At 48.1% G+C, this 17,646-nt stretch overlaps 1 protein-coding gene across 1 annotated transcript; it reads left to right on the top strand.

Annotated features, from left to right (window-relative positions):
- The first annotated feature begins 1,948 nt into the window (after nucleotides 1-1,948).
- Nucleotides 1,949-4,600, top strand: GP1BB (glycoprotein Ib platelet subunit beta). Its single transcript, XM_072880072.1, has 2 exons — nucleotides 1,949-2,189; nucleotides 2,920-4,600. The coding sequence occupies exon 2, from the start codon at nucleotides 3,089-3,091 to the stop codon at nucleotides 3,701-3,703; it is 615 nt and encodes a 204-aa protein (XP_072736173.1). The 5' UTR covers nucleotides 1,949-2,189; nucleotides 2,920-3,088; the 3' UTR covers nucleotides 3,704-4,600.
- Nucleotides 4,601-17,646: the final 13,046 nt, after the last annotated feature.

Genomic DNA, 17,646 nt, shown 5'->3' with positions numbered 1-17,646 from the left:
GGCATCAACTCCTTACGTGCCGCTGCTGTGCTGGTCCTGCCTGTGCAGTCCTCGCTGCCGCCCCGCATGCCTCCCCCCGGAGGAGGGGGTCCCACTCTTCGTGCTCTGCGATGGCGTTCCCTGCTCCTCCTCACAAACCCCGCTGTGCTTTAACGCTGGCTTGCTCCTGCCGTGCGACTTCCTCACCCCCTGCTCCATTCCTAGGCTCTTTGTTTCCTGTCCATCTGTTGGGTTATTATAATATATATTTTTTTGTAAATTTCTGTTTGAACATTTTGTCATTGTGAACAAAGAAAAATGAAACCTTTTAAAACATATCCATTTTATTAAATGATTATTGTTATTATTATTATTAATAATGTTTACTACCTGAATTGATCAGTGAAATAAATACATTCAAAAAAACAACCTCTTTCTGTTTAATTTTCAGTCCCCTTGAGCAGCATTGGGGATACATTATGGGCAGGAGAGAGCAAAACTGACGCTGTTTCTCCTTTTATCCAATTCTGTCGGAGCAGGGTCCAGGCAGGGCTTCCTGCACGGGATTTCTGGCCTGTGTTTACGTCAGGAGCTAGACAAGACGATCCTGAAGTTCTTCTATCTTTAAGCTTCCCCTAGGAGCCGTCTCTGAATTAGCCATGGGCAGCTGGGCAGGATCCAGTCCCAGGAAATCCATTTTGTAAGTAGCCAGAGGAGCATTGCAGAGTCTGTGCTGCGTGCAGAGCCAGGCTGGGTCTGGCTCCAGATCAGCGCCATGCCACACCTGGCCTGAACACCTGCCTGTGAATAAATGCAGCACCAAATGCGTGAGACGAGGCCGTTGCTGAGCAAACTTACCCTGCGGTAGTCAAGCTGCTCCCAAGGGGAAAGCAGGCCTTGCAGGAAAAACTGGGTTTGTTTGTTAGCCTGAGATCTCTTTCCCACTCTGCCTGCCTGCTGCAGTGAAACAACTGGAATGATCTGCTCCAACTTACTAGAAATGTAAAGCTTAATTGTTTTGTTTAGAGCATCAGAGATTTTCCCTTGGTTAGGGCCAAATTCTGCTGTTGTTTACACCCTAAATTCTCTTTAACATCAGCACATTCAGGGCACTCATCATTTCTGCTCTGTACAATGTACACAGTACAAGGTGACAGAGAGTTGGGCCCGGTGGGGCAACAGTTTCACAGTTCTGGTGGCCTTATCCTAAAGAGCATAGCCAATGCCTAGAGTCAGGCTGATGGCAGAAGAATGTCTGTGAAGGTGCAATGGCCTTGAGAAGACAAGATTCCACCTAAATGTAGTTTTGACCCTTGGACTTATCTCTTCAAGTATTTGTGTAATGCAACTTCTGAATGAAGGATGTGGTCAGTCTTTCTCGGTAACTGCAAGCTGCACTCGTCAAGAGCTGCCGACTCACTCGGCTATTAAAAGAGCAGTTCCTCAGAGCACTATCTTTCCCAGTCTGTCGTCCTTCCTGTGAATCTAACTAGTTTATTTTGATGGAGACAGCGAAACACCAAGAGTTATATTTTACCCCATAACAATCATGAGAGGATGCAATTGCCTGGATGATCTTTCTCCTTGGCCAAACTATTGACACCAGTGTGGTCACTGGAAGTCCATTTCTTTTGGCAGATCTTCCACTGCTAATTAGGAATAGATTTGTCTCACTGCTTTAAGGGAAACCTCAGGGTCAGCACACTGCAAAGTGCTAGGTCTCACCACTCTGCCAAATACAGTCCTCTGGTGAGATGGGAAACCAAAGGCCGCAGTGCTCAGGGAGTGCGGCACAAACCAGTAACGTCACCTTCCAGGTTGAAATGCATTTTGAGTTACTACTTTGCAGTTGAGACTTTGCGATGTTTCTGTTGGACTGAGCATGTGGGCCCAGAATGATAGTTACCAGTACTGTCAGCATCTCCCCAGCAAACATGTTCTCGCGAGCAGTGTCAGCTCCCATTTCTTGCAAGACTTGCTCAATGAAGCCTCAGCTTCTGGTGACATGCAGCAAACTTGCAGGACGGCCTCATGTGGGAGGTGTCCCTGGGATGAGCCTGACCCTTATCTCGCCAGCCAGCTGCAAGGGGTTATCCGGGAGCTCAGCTGTGCAGCTGCAAACACTCTTGCACTGGCTGGAAGGCTGCGCTCCTTAAGACCTTCCTCTTGTGTTGTAAAGCCAGCAAGAAAGCAAGGACTGAACTACTCTGGTAAGTCAACAAAGCTACCTTCTGCTCTTTTTTTTTTTTTTTTTTTTTCTTTTTATTTGGTTGACAGATTGCACAGAAAAGCACTGCCTCGTTGCAGGTATGTGTAGTTGTTCTCCTGAAGAAGTTATAGCAGCTCATGTGTTCAGCAGTGGCATGAGACTGCGATACAAAGACAGCTCATTGACCCATGTCTCCCAGCACGGTCACAGCTCCAGAAGCAGATTATTCACCTGCTGATTATTCACCTGCTGGAGCAATGCCTGGCATGGAAAACTCCACTGACCTGCACCCTTGGTGGTCAGCACCCTCTCTGCTGGCCAAGGACTGTTTATCACTTCTTTTCAAAACTGGAGAGGATATTTTTTACTTGTGGTAACAGTAAATTTATTTCTGAATCTCCTCTTGCAGTTTGCATGAACAAAGCTTTGCTTACAGACATAATTCAGAGCTATGATAAGGCATGAGCAGTTTCGTATTCTAATTTTTGATTCCTTGACGTAAATTTTCTTGGCTACCCTAGTAATGCGCCTCCAGTAATGCTGAAAATACAAGCAGCTCTTGTACGCTTCTGAGGACTAGTGAAAATGAATTTGGTGGCTGCAGCTAAGCCTCCCAGTAGCCATTTGTTCATATCCCTCCTCAAATCCAGGGTTGGAAGATCAGGAACATTCCCTCTCCTGTAATGAGAGACCAAGAATTTGCACACTTCTCTTAACTCTGTTCTTTTCAGAGCTCTCGCATCTCCTTGAAGGACACCAAATTCACCCAACTTGAGAAATTCACCCTCCAAACAAACAAACAGAAGAGCTGGGCTGTGCTGTCAGTCCTAGAGTGTGTGGTGTCTACTTGCGTGGTCTCCACCTCATCCAGTCTCACCAGGGGAGTGTTGGCAGGTGAAGATGAACAGTGGAATTCTCTTCTTGTCCCTCCTTGGCTTCCTCCCACTCGTGATACCCATATGCCCTGTGCCGTGCAAATGTGCCCCCAACATTATTGACTGCACGTCAAAAGGCTTAACTGTAGCAAAACTACCAGTTTCTTTCCGCCCTTCGGCTGAAATTATCCACCTTGGTTACAACAGGCTCACCTCTATTCCCAATGGGCTCTTTGACAACCTAAAGAGCCTCCAGGTCGTGTACCTGCAGGGCAACCCTTGGGAATGCAACTGTGACATCCTCTACTTGCGCTCCTGGCTCCAGTGGCAGCAGAACCGGACCGTATACAGGGATGTGAGATGTACCTCCCCAGCTCACCTGCAGAACCGGATCATTGCCTATCTGACGGAAGACGAGATCACCTCCACGTGCCAGTACTGGTACTGCAGCCTGGCTCTCCTCTCTCAGCTCTGTCTCTTCATCCTCCTTTTCCTCCAGGGCATCTTGGTTATCTTCATCATTGTCTACCTGCAGAAATTTCGGAGAATGACCGCTGAAGCCCGAAGCACCAGCCGAGATCTACACCAGCATGTAGACACCTGGGCATCTTCTTCAAGAAGCCCCTACAATGGTGATTAACATCGCAAGACTGAAGACCCTCCTCCTCCTCGGGTGATGCTGTGCCAAGGTCATGTGGTTTGTGATATCCAGAGGGGACAATTTAGTGCAGCATCTGATCCTGACTGCAGTCCGCAGCAGGACTGGAGCTGATCAGGCACTTGCTGTATTTCCAAAGACCCGATCTTGTGTTTTTTAATGCTTTAAACTCTTTAGCATGGTCTTGGTTGCTTTGCTGAGCTGGGAGTAGTTCTGGTTTGGTGGACTAAGAAAATCATAAACTACAGTGACCAGAACTGACCCAAACTGCTCATAAGCTTGTAGGGGCTATGCTGCTCGATGCCTCCTATGCTAGGGTGTTTCAGCCATACTTTCCATGATGCTTCTAGTTGCATTGGGTCCGGTGAGGACAGTGAACAGTTAAGCTACTGGACTAGGACAATGGAGAAATACAGTTTCCTTGGTGCTACCACAGATTGCCTTATAGTGACTTTGGACAAGTGACTTGGTCTTCTCCTGCCTCAGTTTCCCATCAGTAAAAGGGAAAGGACGTTTCTTCTTGCTTGATGCGTCTTTTCCAGTGTTCTTCTGGGGGAGGGAGGGAGGGAGTGTTCAGAAGCCTACCTGTTTACCCTATCTTCATTCCTTTTAATCTACTTATAGTTCTAATACTGACTTCAGCATGTACTGGGTCAGACTGGGGCCCTGAATCCTTATGAGAACTTCGCCCTGAAGCCAAGAGTTGTCGAGACCAGAGGCTCTTTCTGACTGTGCTCGTACGGCACCTGGCACAAGAGATCTGGTCTTCTTTAGAGACTCCAACTGCAAAACCCACTGCTGTGCCTACTGCTGGTTATGATGTCCCTTAATTATTTTTGGAACGAAGCAAATTTGAAATAAAATAATGGTGCATGATGATGTAAATGGCTTATTTTTCCATTCTGCACTAGGTATCTTGCACTCTGTCGAGCTCCCTGGCAGTTCTTCATGCTCCCTTACGTTCAAGCTTTGTACCAAGCAGAAGGAATACCGAAGGCGGGTGGAGATGTACCAGAAGCGCACCATAGGGTTAAACTTTGACAGCTACTGGCTTCCACGGTGGGCCAGCCTAAAGGAGAGTTCCTTCTCCTTCCCCGAAGTTGCTGCTTATTTTTATATGATGCGGGCCGCAAAGGGAAGGGTGCAAGCACACCTGCAGGGCGATGGCCCCGCCGGCTGGGGGTGAACGGCCCTTGTGCCCCGGTCCCCAGCTCCAGGGGCTTCGCCTTCTCCTCCCAGCACGTACAGGCGGAGCTCAGCCGCGGGAAGAGCCCCCGCCGGTGGCAGCCGGCTCTAACGGCCGCTAACGGCCGCCCGCCAACGGCCCTGATTGGCCCTGGCCGCCCCCACCTGGAGCCTCCCGCACCTTCAGGCGGGAGGCTGCTGAGGGAAACCTGCGAGGAGCAGCGGGAAGGCGCTGGTCTGGGCGCTCAGGGGGGCTGCCTGAGGAGAAAAGGAGGGTCCTGGGGGCTTCTCTGCCTCACGTTGCTTCACCTTGGCTCGGCTCATCTCAGAGGTCTGTGCTAGCCCAAAAAGTATGAAGTATTGCAGTAGAATAAGCCCCTCCTGGTGCTTGGGTGGAGGCTGTGGCGGGAAGGTGGGGTCCTGTCTGCAATACGAATCCCCCTTGCCATGCCGAGGGAGGGCTGGCGTGCGGCGTGGCAGATGGCGTTGAAGGCTGAGGAGGATGTTCACCATGCTGCGTGAGGTGAGTGACGCACAGCTCTGTCTCGGGAGGCCTCTCCTCCCATTCTTCTCTCTGCCCCATGTCCCTCCAACACTAACCCTCTGTGGCATTAGCCTGACTGGATGTGGCAGTGTAGCACCCGAGGAAATGGAGTTCCTCCTTAGATTTCTTTTTTTCTTCTGGGGATTGGACCTTGCTGGACTTGGTAGCCAATGCACCTCTTGCTAGGGGCTGCAATATCACCAAGGAGTGTGGGCTCCAAGGGTGGACACAGCTCTGCTGAGGAGCTACTCTGTGGAGATGCCCAAACTGATGCTCCGTGAGGCCCTCTGACACTTCCAAATCTCTGATTTTTAAGTACTGTTGTATTATTATTTTTTTTCCCCCTGAGGAACAAGCTTTCCATAGGAATAGAAAGCCTGTTTTCTGGCTTGTTCTTCCCCTGTGTTCTTGTCCCAGAATCAAGGTGCAGATGTGTAAGGAAGTAGCTCAACTCACTGTCTTCCCTTCACCCCTTCCTTCTTGTTTCTTTAGGTCAATTATACTGTTACTTTAGCTGGTTTATGCCTGTTGTTGAAGTCCCTTTCCTTTACTGATACAAGGGATGTAAAAGGCCCTTGCTTTCTCAATACTATTGCAAAGTGTGCTAGTGTGGCAGAATGAATCCCTGGTTTTGCCTGCATATTTTTAGCTGAATTTACCTGCGTTAGAGGATGTTGCTAGTGCACGTGGGCAGGTACTGACAGTGCTACAGGCTCAGTTGCTGGGAGAGGCTGGACTGGGAGCAGGCACAATCGCAGCCCTGTGACTGCTGAGCTGCCTGCCTGTCAGCACTGCCGTGGGGTGCTGAAAAACCTTCAGGACTCTGTGTGCCCACAAAGACAGAACAACTGCAGACTTTGGTTTCACTTCCCTGGGGAGGCAGGAGGGGTCCTGACTCTGCATCATTAAGTCTTGGCACATGAAAGGTAAAAAGCCTTTTTGGCATCATTTGCACCTGTGAAGAATGTGACCAGCCATAGCAATGTGATAATGAATTGCACTGAGCGTGGAGTGATTTATATGCCATGGCAGCATGTCTAATCCATAAATCTAGAGCCTGCATGTCTTGGCTTCTCCTGGCTCAGAAAGCCGCACGTCACAGACGCTTTCTTGCTCCGCTGGCCTGTGGAGGATCTGCTGTGGTGCTGCTGAAGGGAGAACTCGCTTTCTTTCTGAAGGGAGGGACTGTCCAAGCCTGCACAGTGGCTTCAAAGGGGAAGCAGTGGTGAAATATGGCAAAGATAAATGCAAGCCATTAAGCTGCTTTGCAAATCACTTCCTAGTGTCAAGGCCGATCCAACAGCTGGGCATGCAGGATTGGGCTGCCAGGCCTGCTGGACAGGCTGCTGCATTGCCAAAGGTTCAGGGTGCTTCCATGCTGCTCCTTTCTCTGAAAGGTATTGGTTTAAAAACCCTGGGAAACCAGACCAAAGTGTGTTTGCAGCCTCCATGATGCAGAGCACCAGACCCAAGGTGTCTAAAAAGCAGGTCAGCACTTCCTAAGTGAAGGACTAAATGGTTGGTAGATGACATGGGGAAGGCACACTGGTTCTTCCTTCTTTCAAATGCCCTGTGTTTCAGTTACCTGCATGGTGACTCTTGTATGCTTTGCAGAGTAAAAGAAGTCTTGAAAGCAAAGCAAGCAGATTTTGGAGCCTAGAGCATTTTAGCCCAAAATCCCACAGAGAACCAGTTTTTCGGTCCCTGTACCTTATGGTGATAGTGGTTATGTTTTGCTGCAAGATTGCTGCAGGTGCTTGCTTGCAGATTGTCTGGGTTCGTGTGACACCTGGGACTCTATCCCTGTTGTTTTAAATAGACTTTCATAGTTTCTGCACCATTGTATGTGGGATGAAAATATCACAATTGTATACATAAAGAACAACTTGTTATCACTCACTGCAGGGTTTGGTCACCGAGACAGGCCAATTCAATGCACAGTTGGAGATTAAGCACTGACTGGAGATTGTATGGAGGAAGGTCCTGGAGAAACATGGCATACCCCAGTCTCACACAGTCACAGCTGCATGCTGTGTGTGTGCCCAAGTGAGAACATTCAATGGATGCCTTGGTTGGCAGCCTGATCTGGGATTTGTTGCATTGCTTACAAACTGAAAAAGACATTTTTTTCATGGTCATTAATATGAGGCTACCTGGTCTTCTTCAAACCCCTCATTTCCCTTTAGGATTGAAGTATGCAGGGCATCCCAGAGAGAGTGCCAAGAAAAGCGGTGTTGATTCCACATCATGGGACATCTTGTCTGTCCTAGGGTACATGGGAGAAGAACTATTTTAGAAATGTTTAAAATGGCTTTTACTTTTTAGTATATTTGCATATGAAAACTGAGGCTCCCTCAGGCTCAGCAGCCTGATTTTAGAGGGCTTTAATGGAGAGTACACGGTCTAATTTAACAGGTTTCCGCAAATGATTAGTTATCTTGGATAAATGCCTTGAAAGCATCAGGTTGCAGTGTTAAGGATTGTTCTGAAGATAGTATGTGTGTACATGCTGCGTGTCTAGATAAAGGTATATGTTCCCTGGGAGGACAGGATGGAGGACTGCTGGAGGACATAAAAGATTTAAGTGGTTTTAGTAAAAAAAAAAAAAACAAAAAAAAACCACAGCCAAATCACCCTCTTAAATCTACAAGTAATTTTTTTCCTATTTCTTTACATGTCTCATGGTCTGCTTCTGCTCTGAAATGTTTGTGACTATTGAGAACAGAATATGCTGGGAGGTATTTCTTTGTATTTCCACACAGGAGGATTAACCTGTGAGCTATGAAACCAAAATGCCAGGAATGCCCTCTATAGATACCTAATGGTTTAGGCTGCATAGCACTGATCGGCCACCCTCCTCGGTGACAGCTGATGATCACTTCTAACCTGCCCTGTCCCAGCTCTTTGATGCCATACCAGTGTCATTCATTTTGCATGGAAACAGAGCTCTGGTCATTGAATGAAAGACTGACTCCAGAGCCGTTACCCATACTGACATGTAATTGGGGTTTGCTCGGAAGAGGGCAGCAAATAGCTTTTAATCTCCTGTTCGCTCTTGCTAGTAAAATCAACGTGAGACGTGGGCCTTGGGAGAGGATGAAGGCGAGTGTGATGTGTGTCTGCCCAAAGAGACCGACAGTGATGCTCCAAATTTAGTTGCCCAAGCAGCAGACATTGCTTTTTGAACCCATAACTACTAGTTTAAACAGTCTTTTTCTTTGTTGGCATTCCAAAACATCAGACTGAAACTGAGAGGGGGGAAGGTGGGCATCATGTTGTTATGGCTGTGATGGAAATAGTGTTGATTCTCTGGGGGGTATTTATTCTGATGAGCTTTGGAGGGCTGAAATCCACCCCTTGGCAGGTGGGGGGAAAAAACTTGCCCATCATCACTGAGTGGTGAGAGCACTGGGTTACTGCTGGCATGCCTGTCGGAGGTGGGAAGGTGCCTGGAGGATGGGTGGGAGGTAGGTAGGTGCTCTGAGAATACCCCAGGGCTAGGTACGTCGGAGGTGCAGAACAGCTCAGAGTTATTTGGGTTGGTTCTGTGCATCCATGGGACAGAAAATGCAGAGGCTCAACAGGCAAACATGTAAGCACCCAGGGAATTTAAATGCCCCTGCACTGGGCAGGAGCTGCGGGGAGCTGTGAAACACCGACATCTCCTGTTGCAAACCATACCCCTTAACTTGGTTGTCTCTCATGGGATACGATAAGGGCTGTGCCTGTGATTGGGAAGCTTTTTCCACCAGGGGCTTTTACATCCAGCATTCTCAAGCTCACCAAGAGATGGTGTGGGTGCCCACGCTTGTTCTGCATCTCCATTACCTGATCTTTCAACACAGTGTTAGCAAGCTAATTTTTTTCCCAGGGTGAGACTTTAATTCCCTCCCATTGATCATGGCCAAAGAAGAGAGCTCAAATGGAGATTTTATTCCAGAAACAATGGCCCCCTTATGTGCTGTGTCATGCTCTCTGTGAATGAACCTGCTCATGAAATGAAGGCTTTTCCCCGGGCTGTTTTGTACCTTTCTCAGGTGAATCTTCGTATTAGATCAGCTGCCTGGATTCCTGCAGGGAGAAGGGAGGGAGTAAAGCATGAAATCTTTGTTCCATGGGAACATGAAACAAAATGACAGTCAGTGGGACTTGCGCTTCATATTTAGTTTCCATAAATCTCCATGTGCTGCAGCAAAATTGTCCACGTTAAAACCTATGAAGTGGAAGGCAGTTTCCCTGCGCAGCTGTACATGATTTTCTGCCTTGTTACGCTTCTCTCCGGGTCCAGTCCAAAGCCTCCGCCCTGGGCTGGCTGTTCACTTCAAACCAAAGCTGGCATCATCCTTCTTGCCTCATCTTCAGCTCTGCTGTGAGCTGCTGCCTATTCTGTTGGTACCTGCTCTTCCCCACCCTTCCCAGTGCTGTCAGCATTCTCAAGTTGTACGTAAAATATAGCTTGCTACTTTCCCATGTTTGGTCTTTTGCCAGCCGAGCTGCACCAAAACCATCAAACTGATTAATTTCATGATCCAGTGCAGAAGGCTTTGAAAGCAAGACATTGGTGTTCTTGATCACTTCGTCTCCTCTCGTCCCCTCTGCCACTATCCGTCAAGAATGGCATTTTAATGATCCCTTTGCTGCTTTTCCTGTTTGCCTAAGACTTGCAGAAGTGCAAGAAGCATCATTGTCATTTCTGTGCTGTCTACCCCTAAATGAAGGGAAACTCCCTCCAAGTGCTGTGCCTGAATTTTGGTGTGCAAATTCCCCTGCAGTTTCCTACAGTGCTTCAGGTGGAGTGGTTTATGTCTATCCGTTGCTGGTTCTTGGCCTGAGCAAAAAAAGGACTGTAATGTTTTCTATTTCTGTGTTGAGTGAGTGAGGCACACAGAGAGGAGGAAGAGATATGCTTACATAAAGTAAAGGTGGAGAGAGAGGGAATTGTATCGTCTGTAACTTGAAAATATATCATGAGATATATTTTCATGTGTGGATCTGAGAAGGCTCTGCATTAAGTGCAGTGCGGTTTGAACTACGTGGTGGTGTTCATGCTCTGGGAGAAGACACACTTTGGGTAAGTTGCTGTGTGTTGCAGTAAAGTGTTGCCCTAGTTTCTGTTCTAGACATGCAGGGGAAAAAATGATGTGGAGATGCAACTGCTGAAAACGTGTATAACCGAAGGCAGTGGAGTGAAATCCTAGCCCTGCTCTGTTCTGCCATTGACTTCAATGAAGCCAGGGTTCACTAAGGAGCCTTTGGAGTGTGTGCTAGGCTGTGCACACAAACTGCCAAGATGAATCTCTTATTTAATGAGATCCAATGCAGGAAGGCACAGCTGTGGGGCAAGGGCACTTGATCATGCATGTCTTGGTAGTGTAACATTCGTTATGTACAGTAAGGCAAGTATTTCTAAAACCACCGAGAGCATCTGAGTCCTGTCAAAATAAGAGGAAACTGGGATGAAAGTTGGGCACTGTATCCCCTAAACTTGTTCCAGTGGTTAATTAGCTGTGGAAAAATTAGCATGTAATTTCAATCCCTGTTTGTCTGTGAGTTTCCAGCATTCCTACCTTGCCTTGCCTTTATCTGTAGATGTCTGTGGCGCCCCATGTGCTAGGCACTCTACATTCCCAGGGATGGGAAATTGTGAAATCCATGTGGGATGGGAAATTATCTCAGATGTTTCCCATCTTAGATAGGGGAAAAAGAGTCTATCTTGGAAATTATTCAGCTGAAACCCAGGGCATACAACTGGTGCATTCATCTTCGTGCTCACCCTCCTGCCTACTAGCAACCCACTTGGCTTTCTAAATGAAAAATTACTCTAATCCAAAAATTGGAGCTTCAGTATATGTGAACTGGAAAACAGACATCTAAACAAGTCCACTGATTTATGCATTTTTTTAATCTGTGTTTTAAAAATAGATACTTATACCAACTGTTCCTTGGTCTTGCCAAGTTGGGAGTTTCATATTAAAATAATAATTCACTGAATGGTTTCCACCAGCTTTGTATCTTGCACAGTGAAGAGGGTTTGTCTGCTGAAGTATCTTTCATTGTGTGTGGTGAGACAGCTGAGGAACAGAAAGCAGAGGATGGGGTAAATGATCTTTGTTAGCAGGACTACCAGTGACCTCATGGCCCAGTGGGCTGCCGCTGTTGAGGAGAGTTGGTTTATGGTCCCATCTGGAGCCAAGCTTCTATGGCATAGATCTTCCCGCAAGAAGCTGGATCCTGCCTAAGTTACAGCTTTATTTTTGCCTTGCTGTGCAAGTGGATCCACCTGATGGAAGCAGTGCAGGACTGACAGCATTTGGGGTTTCTCTCCTGGAAAGCAGAAGACTTTTGTTGCTCAGAGGCTGAGGGTTTATCAACCACAGCGATCCAGCAGGTCTTGGAAGGACTCCCAGGACCCCTGGAGGTGCTGAGCTGCACGTGTTGACACACTGGGAGTCCAGTGCCTGCTGTGTTGCTCTTATTTCAAAGGAAATGTCAGTCAGAGAGGGAACCTCTCCCCTGTTGGGAAGCAGCTGGAGTGCATATCAAACAGGAGCTTTTGCTGGGGTAGGAGGGCAGGGCAGTAGGCAGCCTCTTGTGTGGAAGGGAAGGAGCAGGCGGGGATCCCGATGGCTGATGCAGCACAGGTTTGTCCTCTGCAGTCGAGGGCCTTGGGGTCTGTGCCCACCGTGAGCAGGCTGCAGCCCCAGAGATGCTGGGGTGATGTCTCCTTGGGCTGTGCTGTGGTGGCTGGCAGGGGAAGCGGGTGGGATGCGATGCTGAGCTCGGGTGCTGCACAGTTAACAGCTGCACCCTGCCAGGTCCCTACGTCCCTCTGCATTGACACCAGCAGGGCTTAAGGTAATGCAGAGCTGAAGTAGGCTGGTACAGAGATAGACCTCTGTGCCCAGGACAAGAAGCATGTAAAGCTGGGAGGCTGTGTGGAACTGCTCTCCTTCCTGCTGTTAGAGCCAGCAGGAGCCTTGTGTAAACTGTGCCGTGGTTTTAATGACTACCCATTAGAAGAGATAACTTACTACAGCATGGGGCACTATCTTGTACCCTTCTCTGGAGCAGTTCTCCTGAATCCTTGGGCCATGAGTGGATTCACCAGTGTTCCCCGTATCGAATGAGACGGGCTGTTCTCCACCTGGCAGTTGCAGGGTTGGACTGACGCCACAAGGAGTTCACCAGGGTTACGGGAGGGCGTTGTGGCTGGGGCGTCCTCACTAGCTGCTCAGGGTGGCCAACACTAACCTATCCTCAGAGGTGTTTTTCCCCTCGGCTTCCCTGAGCAAGGAAGGTCTGAGCTGAGTGCTGCAAAGTTGAAGAGGTCCCTGGCAGGTATGTGGGAGCATTCGCTGCTGGCTGTGCATTGCTGGTGTGAGCTCCCTGGAAAAGGTTTCCTCACTGCAAGTGAGCTTTCCTCACAGCTGGGGAGGAAGAACCTCACTGCAGAGTTTAGCGTCAGTGCTACTGATGCTTAGAGCAAGCTGACAACAAACAGCCCTCAAGATGAAGTCTGTGCAGATGACCAGGAAAATGACCAGGAGTGAGCAGAAATAAGAGCTAGACCTGATGGGCAGTTTCCTGGCAACAAGGAGCTTGATCTGGGCCGATTACTGAGTATTTACAAATGCTGAAGCAGTTGTTGCCTACTGAGCTGGCCTAGTTGCATCCTCAGCAATTCCTACAGAGGGAGAATGAGTGGCAAGAATAACAGAGGAGGGAGGATCTGGTTACAGGCTCAGAGAGGAATGCCAGGATTTCCTTGCCTGTCTTGACGCTGGCTTTCTGCTCCTCCTGCCCTGCCCTCCTGCCTTACTGGCTAATCCAGCTCTGGTTCAGAGTCCAGCATGGCAGGAAAGGGAGGCTCTTCTGTTGGAGTTGCTGCACCCAAGTCAGTTTATGCCAGGCTGTACATAAAATAAAACAAAACATAAAATATACTGGAACTGCTGCATCTAAGCTTGCAATGGAGAGAAAAGCGGTAGAACTTGTGGGCTGCCATGAGGCACCCTACAGCTTCACAGCAAAGCAGCTTTTGCAGGGACTTCGTGAGCAGAAGGAAAAAGCAGAAGTCTGTTTTATTGAGTAGAGTTATCAAGAAACTTAATCTAGAAAGTTAATCTCGGAAGTATGCTACGTTTGAACATCTGTAAGTGCTTTGAGATTGGTGAGTGAAAAATACTGGGCAGAAGGAGAGGATCTATCTGTGGTTCAAAGCAGGGGCAAGGATATACCTCCTGGCTACATCTTGGCTATGCAATAACTTCTGAAAAACTATTTCTTTGCTTTTGAAATACATTTGACTGCACTAAGTGGCATGGCATTCTCAAAATGTTTTCCTTGGCTTGTCCAATGCCTCCTGGCCTCTATTCCTTCTCTTTTCCTTCCCTATTCTTTGCAAACAATTCAGTTTGAACCTTACTTTACTTTGTTTAGGTTTAGTATTTCCCTCAAATATTTAAGGCTATGATACTTATCTTGAGCAGCAAGCCAAGGAATCACAGAAATTCTGTGTTAATGTCTCACCCTCCTTCTGCTACACAGAGGCTTCTCTGAGCAGATTGTAAGCTCCCCAGCTGCTGCTTATTCAATCCTAATGCAGCATAGAGGATTTGGTCTGTTACCTTTTGGATGGCGGGACACTTTAAAATAGCTGCAGGCACCGTTCATCCTTTTACCTATCTTGTGATGAACCTGCTGTTTTAGGAAGTGTGGGGAACATACTTAGTAAAATAAAAATATCTGTCTCATAGATACTTCTCATCAACAGATCTCAGAGGGCTTTGCCAAGCTGGACACCAGTTGTCACACCTGTTGCAAAGATGGAGAAGCTGAAGCAGGGAAAGTTTTGGGACGTGCCTGCTCTCACAGAGCACATCAGCAGCAAAGCTGGGATTGAACACCCCTGCATCTCTCACCACCTTCCTGGGAAGCGGGAGGGAAGGATGGATGCGCAGCCCAAGGTGGCTATCTTGCATGTAGGTCTTCCTCGCTTTCTTCTCAGTAATTTGCACACTGCAGAAGAGGGACCGTGTTCCCCTGTTCTTCATGGTTAAGTTAATCGTCAAGTTCCCTCTAGGTTTCAGTAACCCTGAGGCTGGAAGAGTTGGTGTTAAGAGGCTGACACCAGAGTCTTGGGGATGGCATATGTCTCCAGGCCCTGTGCTTAGGTGGGAAGCTGCTGCTACCTCACAGAAGTCTTGTAAAATGCTGCCATGAGTCTTCTCAAAATATTCAAATCCTGGGTGTTACAGGAATGACAGGAAACAAGGGCATTTTTTGATGTGTGGTGCAGCTGGGAGCTGCTGCACCGGGAAGAGATCTCTCTAACTTTGGTCTCGTTGCGCATGAAATGTATCCTGCAGTCTGGCAAGGTGCAGAACTAGTAGTGGGAACAGAGGTCTCCAGTCTCAAACACACTTCACTCAAGTGTGCACAGAGATATGGGGCAGTGTGCAAGGGAAGCCAAATGCTGCTTTCATCAGGTCTGCGTGGCCTTGGAGTTACTTCATTTCTCTCTGCTATGCTGCAGTGATGCACTCGGCTCCCCTGCTTGTGAACCACAACACCCACTGAGGGATGTGTCTTCAAGCCCTCAGCCATTTTTCCTGGAGGCTGAGATACAAAGGCACTTGTGATGCTCAGAGAAGGGAGGGCAGAGTGCATGCCTGCCCTATAAGATAACATGTCTCCACCTACGCCTGGCATGGCTGTGTTTTTCTAGCTCTTTTGTGGTTTTGTTGTTCTCCCCTTGCACCCGCAAGACCCTGCTCTGGCTATAGCAATTGGCTAAATCTTTCTTGTGTTCCTCCCGCAGGAGCCAGGCACAAGCCCAGCCAAGCTTTTCATACATGCCTGCAGATGGACCTTTGCCCTATGGTTTGCCTGGCCCCCTCTTCACCCGTGGACAGGCACTCGAGTGCATGAAGTGGACATTTTCCAGCCCTGAGCTGCCAGAGTTAATTAACCTTCTGCTAAGGCCAGGCCAGTCTTTCTGGGAAACTAGATCCATTGGGCTGTGCATTCCACAAGCCTCTCTTTGCCTGGCGTCTCACGTATCTGTACAGGAAAAATCCGTTTCTTCCTCCATATACTTGTGTTTTGGGACTGGAGGGGGCAGAAGCCTGGGGAAGAGAGAAAGGATCGAGTTCCCCAAGTCTCCCTGCTGTCAGCAGCTGCCAGGAACTCACCATGGGAGAAAACCAACCCAAAGCTGCTGGAGATGCCTTGGCTCTTCCTGGGCAGAGGATGCACACATGCAGTTTTCCCCATCTCCTCTGAGAAAGAGCCAAGTCTCCTTCCTTGCAGCAGAGCTGTCTTTGTGTAAGGCAGCTGCCATAGTTTCCTAGGAACTGATCGGCATGACTGGTCGTAACGTTGCTCTCCAGCTTAGCCCTTGTCCTCTCTCTTCCAGCAGGCTTGCCCCACTTTCAGAGGAAAGCACAAGGTTTTCCTCTGGGCTTTGTTTAATTTCTGTGGTACTACTGGTCAAACCCCTGCAGAATAATATTCTTAATGGCATTACCCTTTTGGGCCATGGGGCCCAATTCCCCTCTGTGCCTTGAGGTTTCAGAGGTCCTTGAGACACCATTTTCCAAACAGCCTGTGGAGACAGAGGTCAAGGATTGACTGGACTCTCGCTGGAACATGCTGGGGTCTAGTGGCTGAGCTCTTGGGGCAATCTGTAGAGATGAGTGTTGAATTCTTCCCTGGCTGATCTTTGTCTTAAAACAAAATACCCCTTTTGCACAGTGCCCAGTGCATCTGTGTGTTTTCAGGCTCATACCACCTGCATCGCTGTGCTTCGTCTCGTGATGGGTTAGTGCTGGTGCCAGAGGGAACAAACGCTGGGTTGTTCAGTCTCCCGACACATACGTGCCTGACTCCCGTTGGTATCATGCTGTATAAGGCCATTTATCTCCTCCTCTGTGGGGCAAACTGCTCCCTTCCAAAAGGCCCTAATCAAGCAGAACGCTGGCCAGACCTGTTCCCGTTAACTGAGCCTGTCTTTCCTTGTAAGAAAAAGAAGTCTAATCGTGCTGTCTTCCAAAAATAATAACTAAAAAGTATAAGCTTGCATGAAAGTGCGTTATGGTCTGGAGAACGAAAGATAGGGACCTTTTTGACTGGTGCTGGGGGCAGGATACAGAGAGTTGTTTGCTTAATGTGAAAAAAGCCAGAATTTACCTGTATGGTCCACTCCTGTTTGGACAGAGGCTGCAAATCCCCCCTCTCCCATCTAGTACTGTGAGTGAGTTGCAGTAAATCAGGACAAGCTGAGAGGTTTTTTTGGTTTTTTTTTTTTTAAAGGCCCTTGATTGTCCAGCTATTTTTCTCCCTTGGTGCTGCTTCACGCCACTTCTGACTTTGATTAATAGGTCTCTGAATAAAATGTTAATCTAACTAGGGGTCCTTGGCCCAGCCCCCCCGCCCTCCATGCTGTGCTCCAGAAATATCAGAGAAAACACACAGAGGTTTTGTCTCCCTGCAGAGCACTTGTAGCTTTTGATTAATGGGTGGAAGGGCCCAGCTCCAGGTTTGTGGCATCTCTCCCGACTACAGAAAAATAAGCAAAAAGTCACCAAACATGACACAGAGAAGGAAAGTCCCAGGAGCTGCAATGAGAAGAAAGAAAGGAGAGAGAGAGCAGCTTATGATTCAAGATGTACCCCACTGTAAGCCGTGGTATTTGTGAGTCTGAGTTCAAACCCTCATCTCCAGTTTAACCTTTCTTTATAATGAGCTCAGACCACATTGCTGGATTCAGCAGTTTCCAAGCTCTGGGATGTCTTAACTTCTAATATCTGCATCATGAACTACTCTGCACATTGCCCTGGGCTGACACTTCATGTGCATGTGTTAAGAGTGGCTAAGATGGCTTAATAAAAAAATGAGACCTTACATTTCAAACAGGACATGTGTTTCCCCTCTTCCCCTTCGAACTCTTGCCCATTCTCTGAATCAAACTTCTTTTGGAGCTTCTGAAATGATCAGAAACATGTGTTTCATTCCTGTTTTCTGGCCAGTTCTGAACTCAGAAAGGCTGTTCTTGTATTACTTTCATGTGGAAGCCAGACCTGCTGGAAATCTGCTTGTTCCCTCAAGGTGGATGATTTGGTGGAACTACACATATAAGAAGCTACTGATGTGAGGGCTTGTCTACATGGGGCAATTAGGCTCGAGTAGGTCGGGA

The sequence above is a fragment of the Ciconia boyciana genome, chromosome 15, assembly GCF_034638445.1.
Source record: "Ciconia boyciana chromosome 15, ASM3463844v1, whole genome shotgun sequence".
NCBI classification, from domain to species: domain Eukaryota; kingdom Metazoa; phylum Chordata; class Aves; order Ciconiiformes; family Ciconiidae; genus Ciconia; species Ciconia boyciana.
Note: the sequence above shows the minus strand (reverse complement) of the source record. Positions and strands in the feature narration are given on the sequence as shown.

What these genes read in the sequence shown, in the direction of transcription:
- GP1BB (XM_072880072.1), top strand. Translation starts at nt 3,089, where the DNA reads ATGAACAGTGGAATTCTCTTCTTGTCCCTCCTTGGCTTCCTCCCACTC.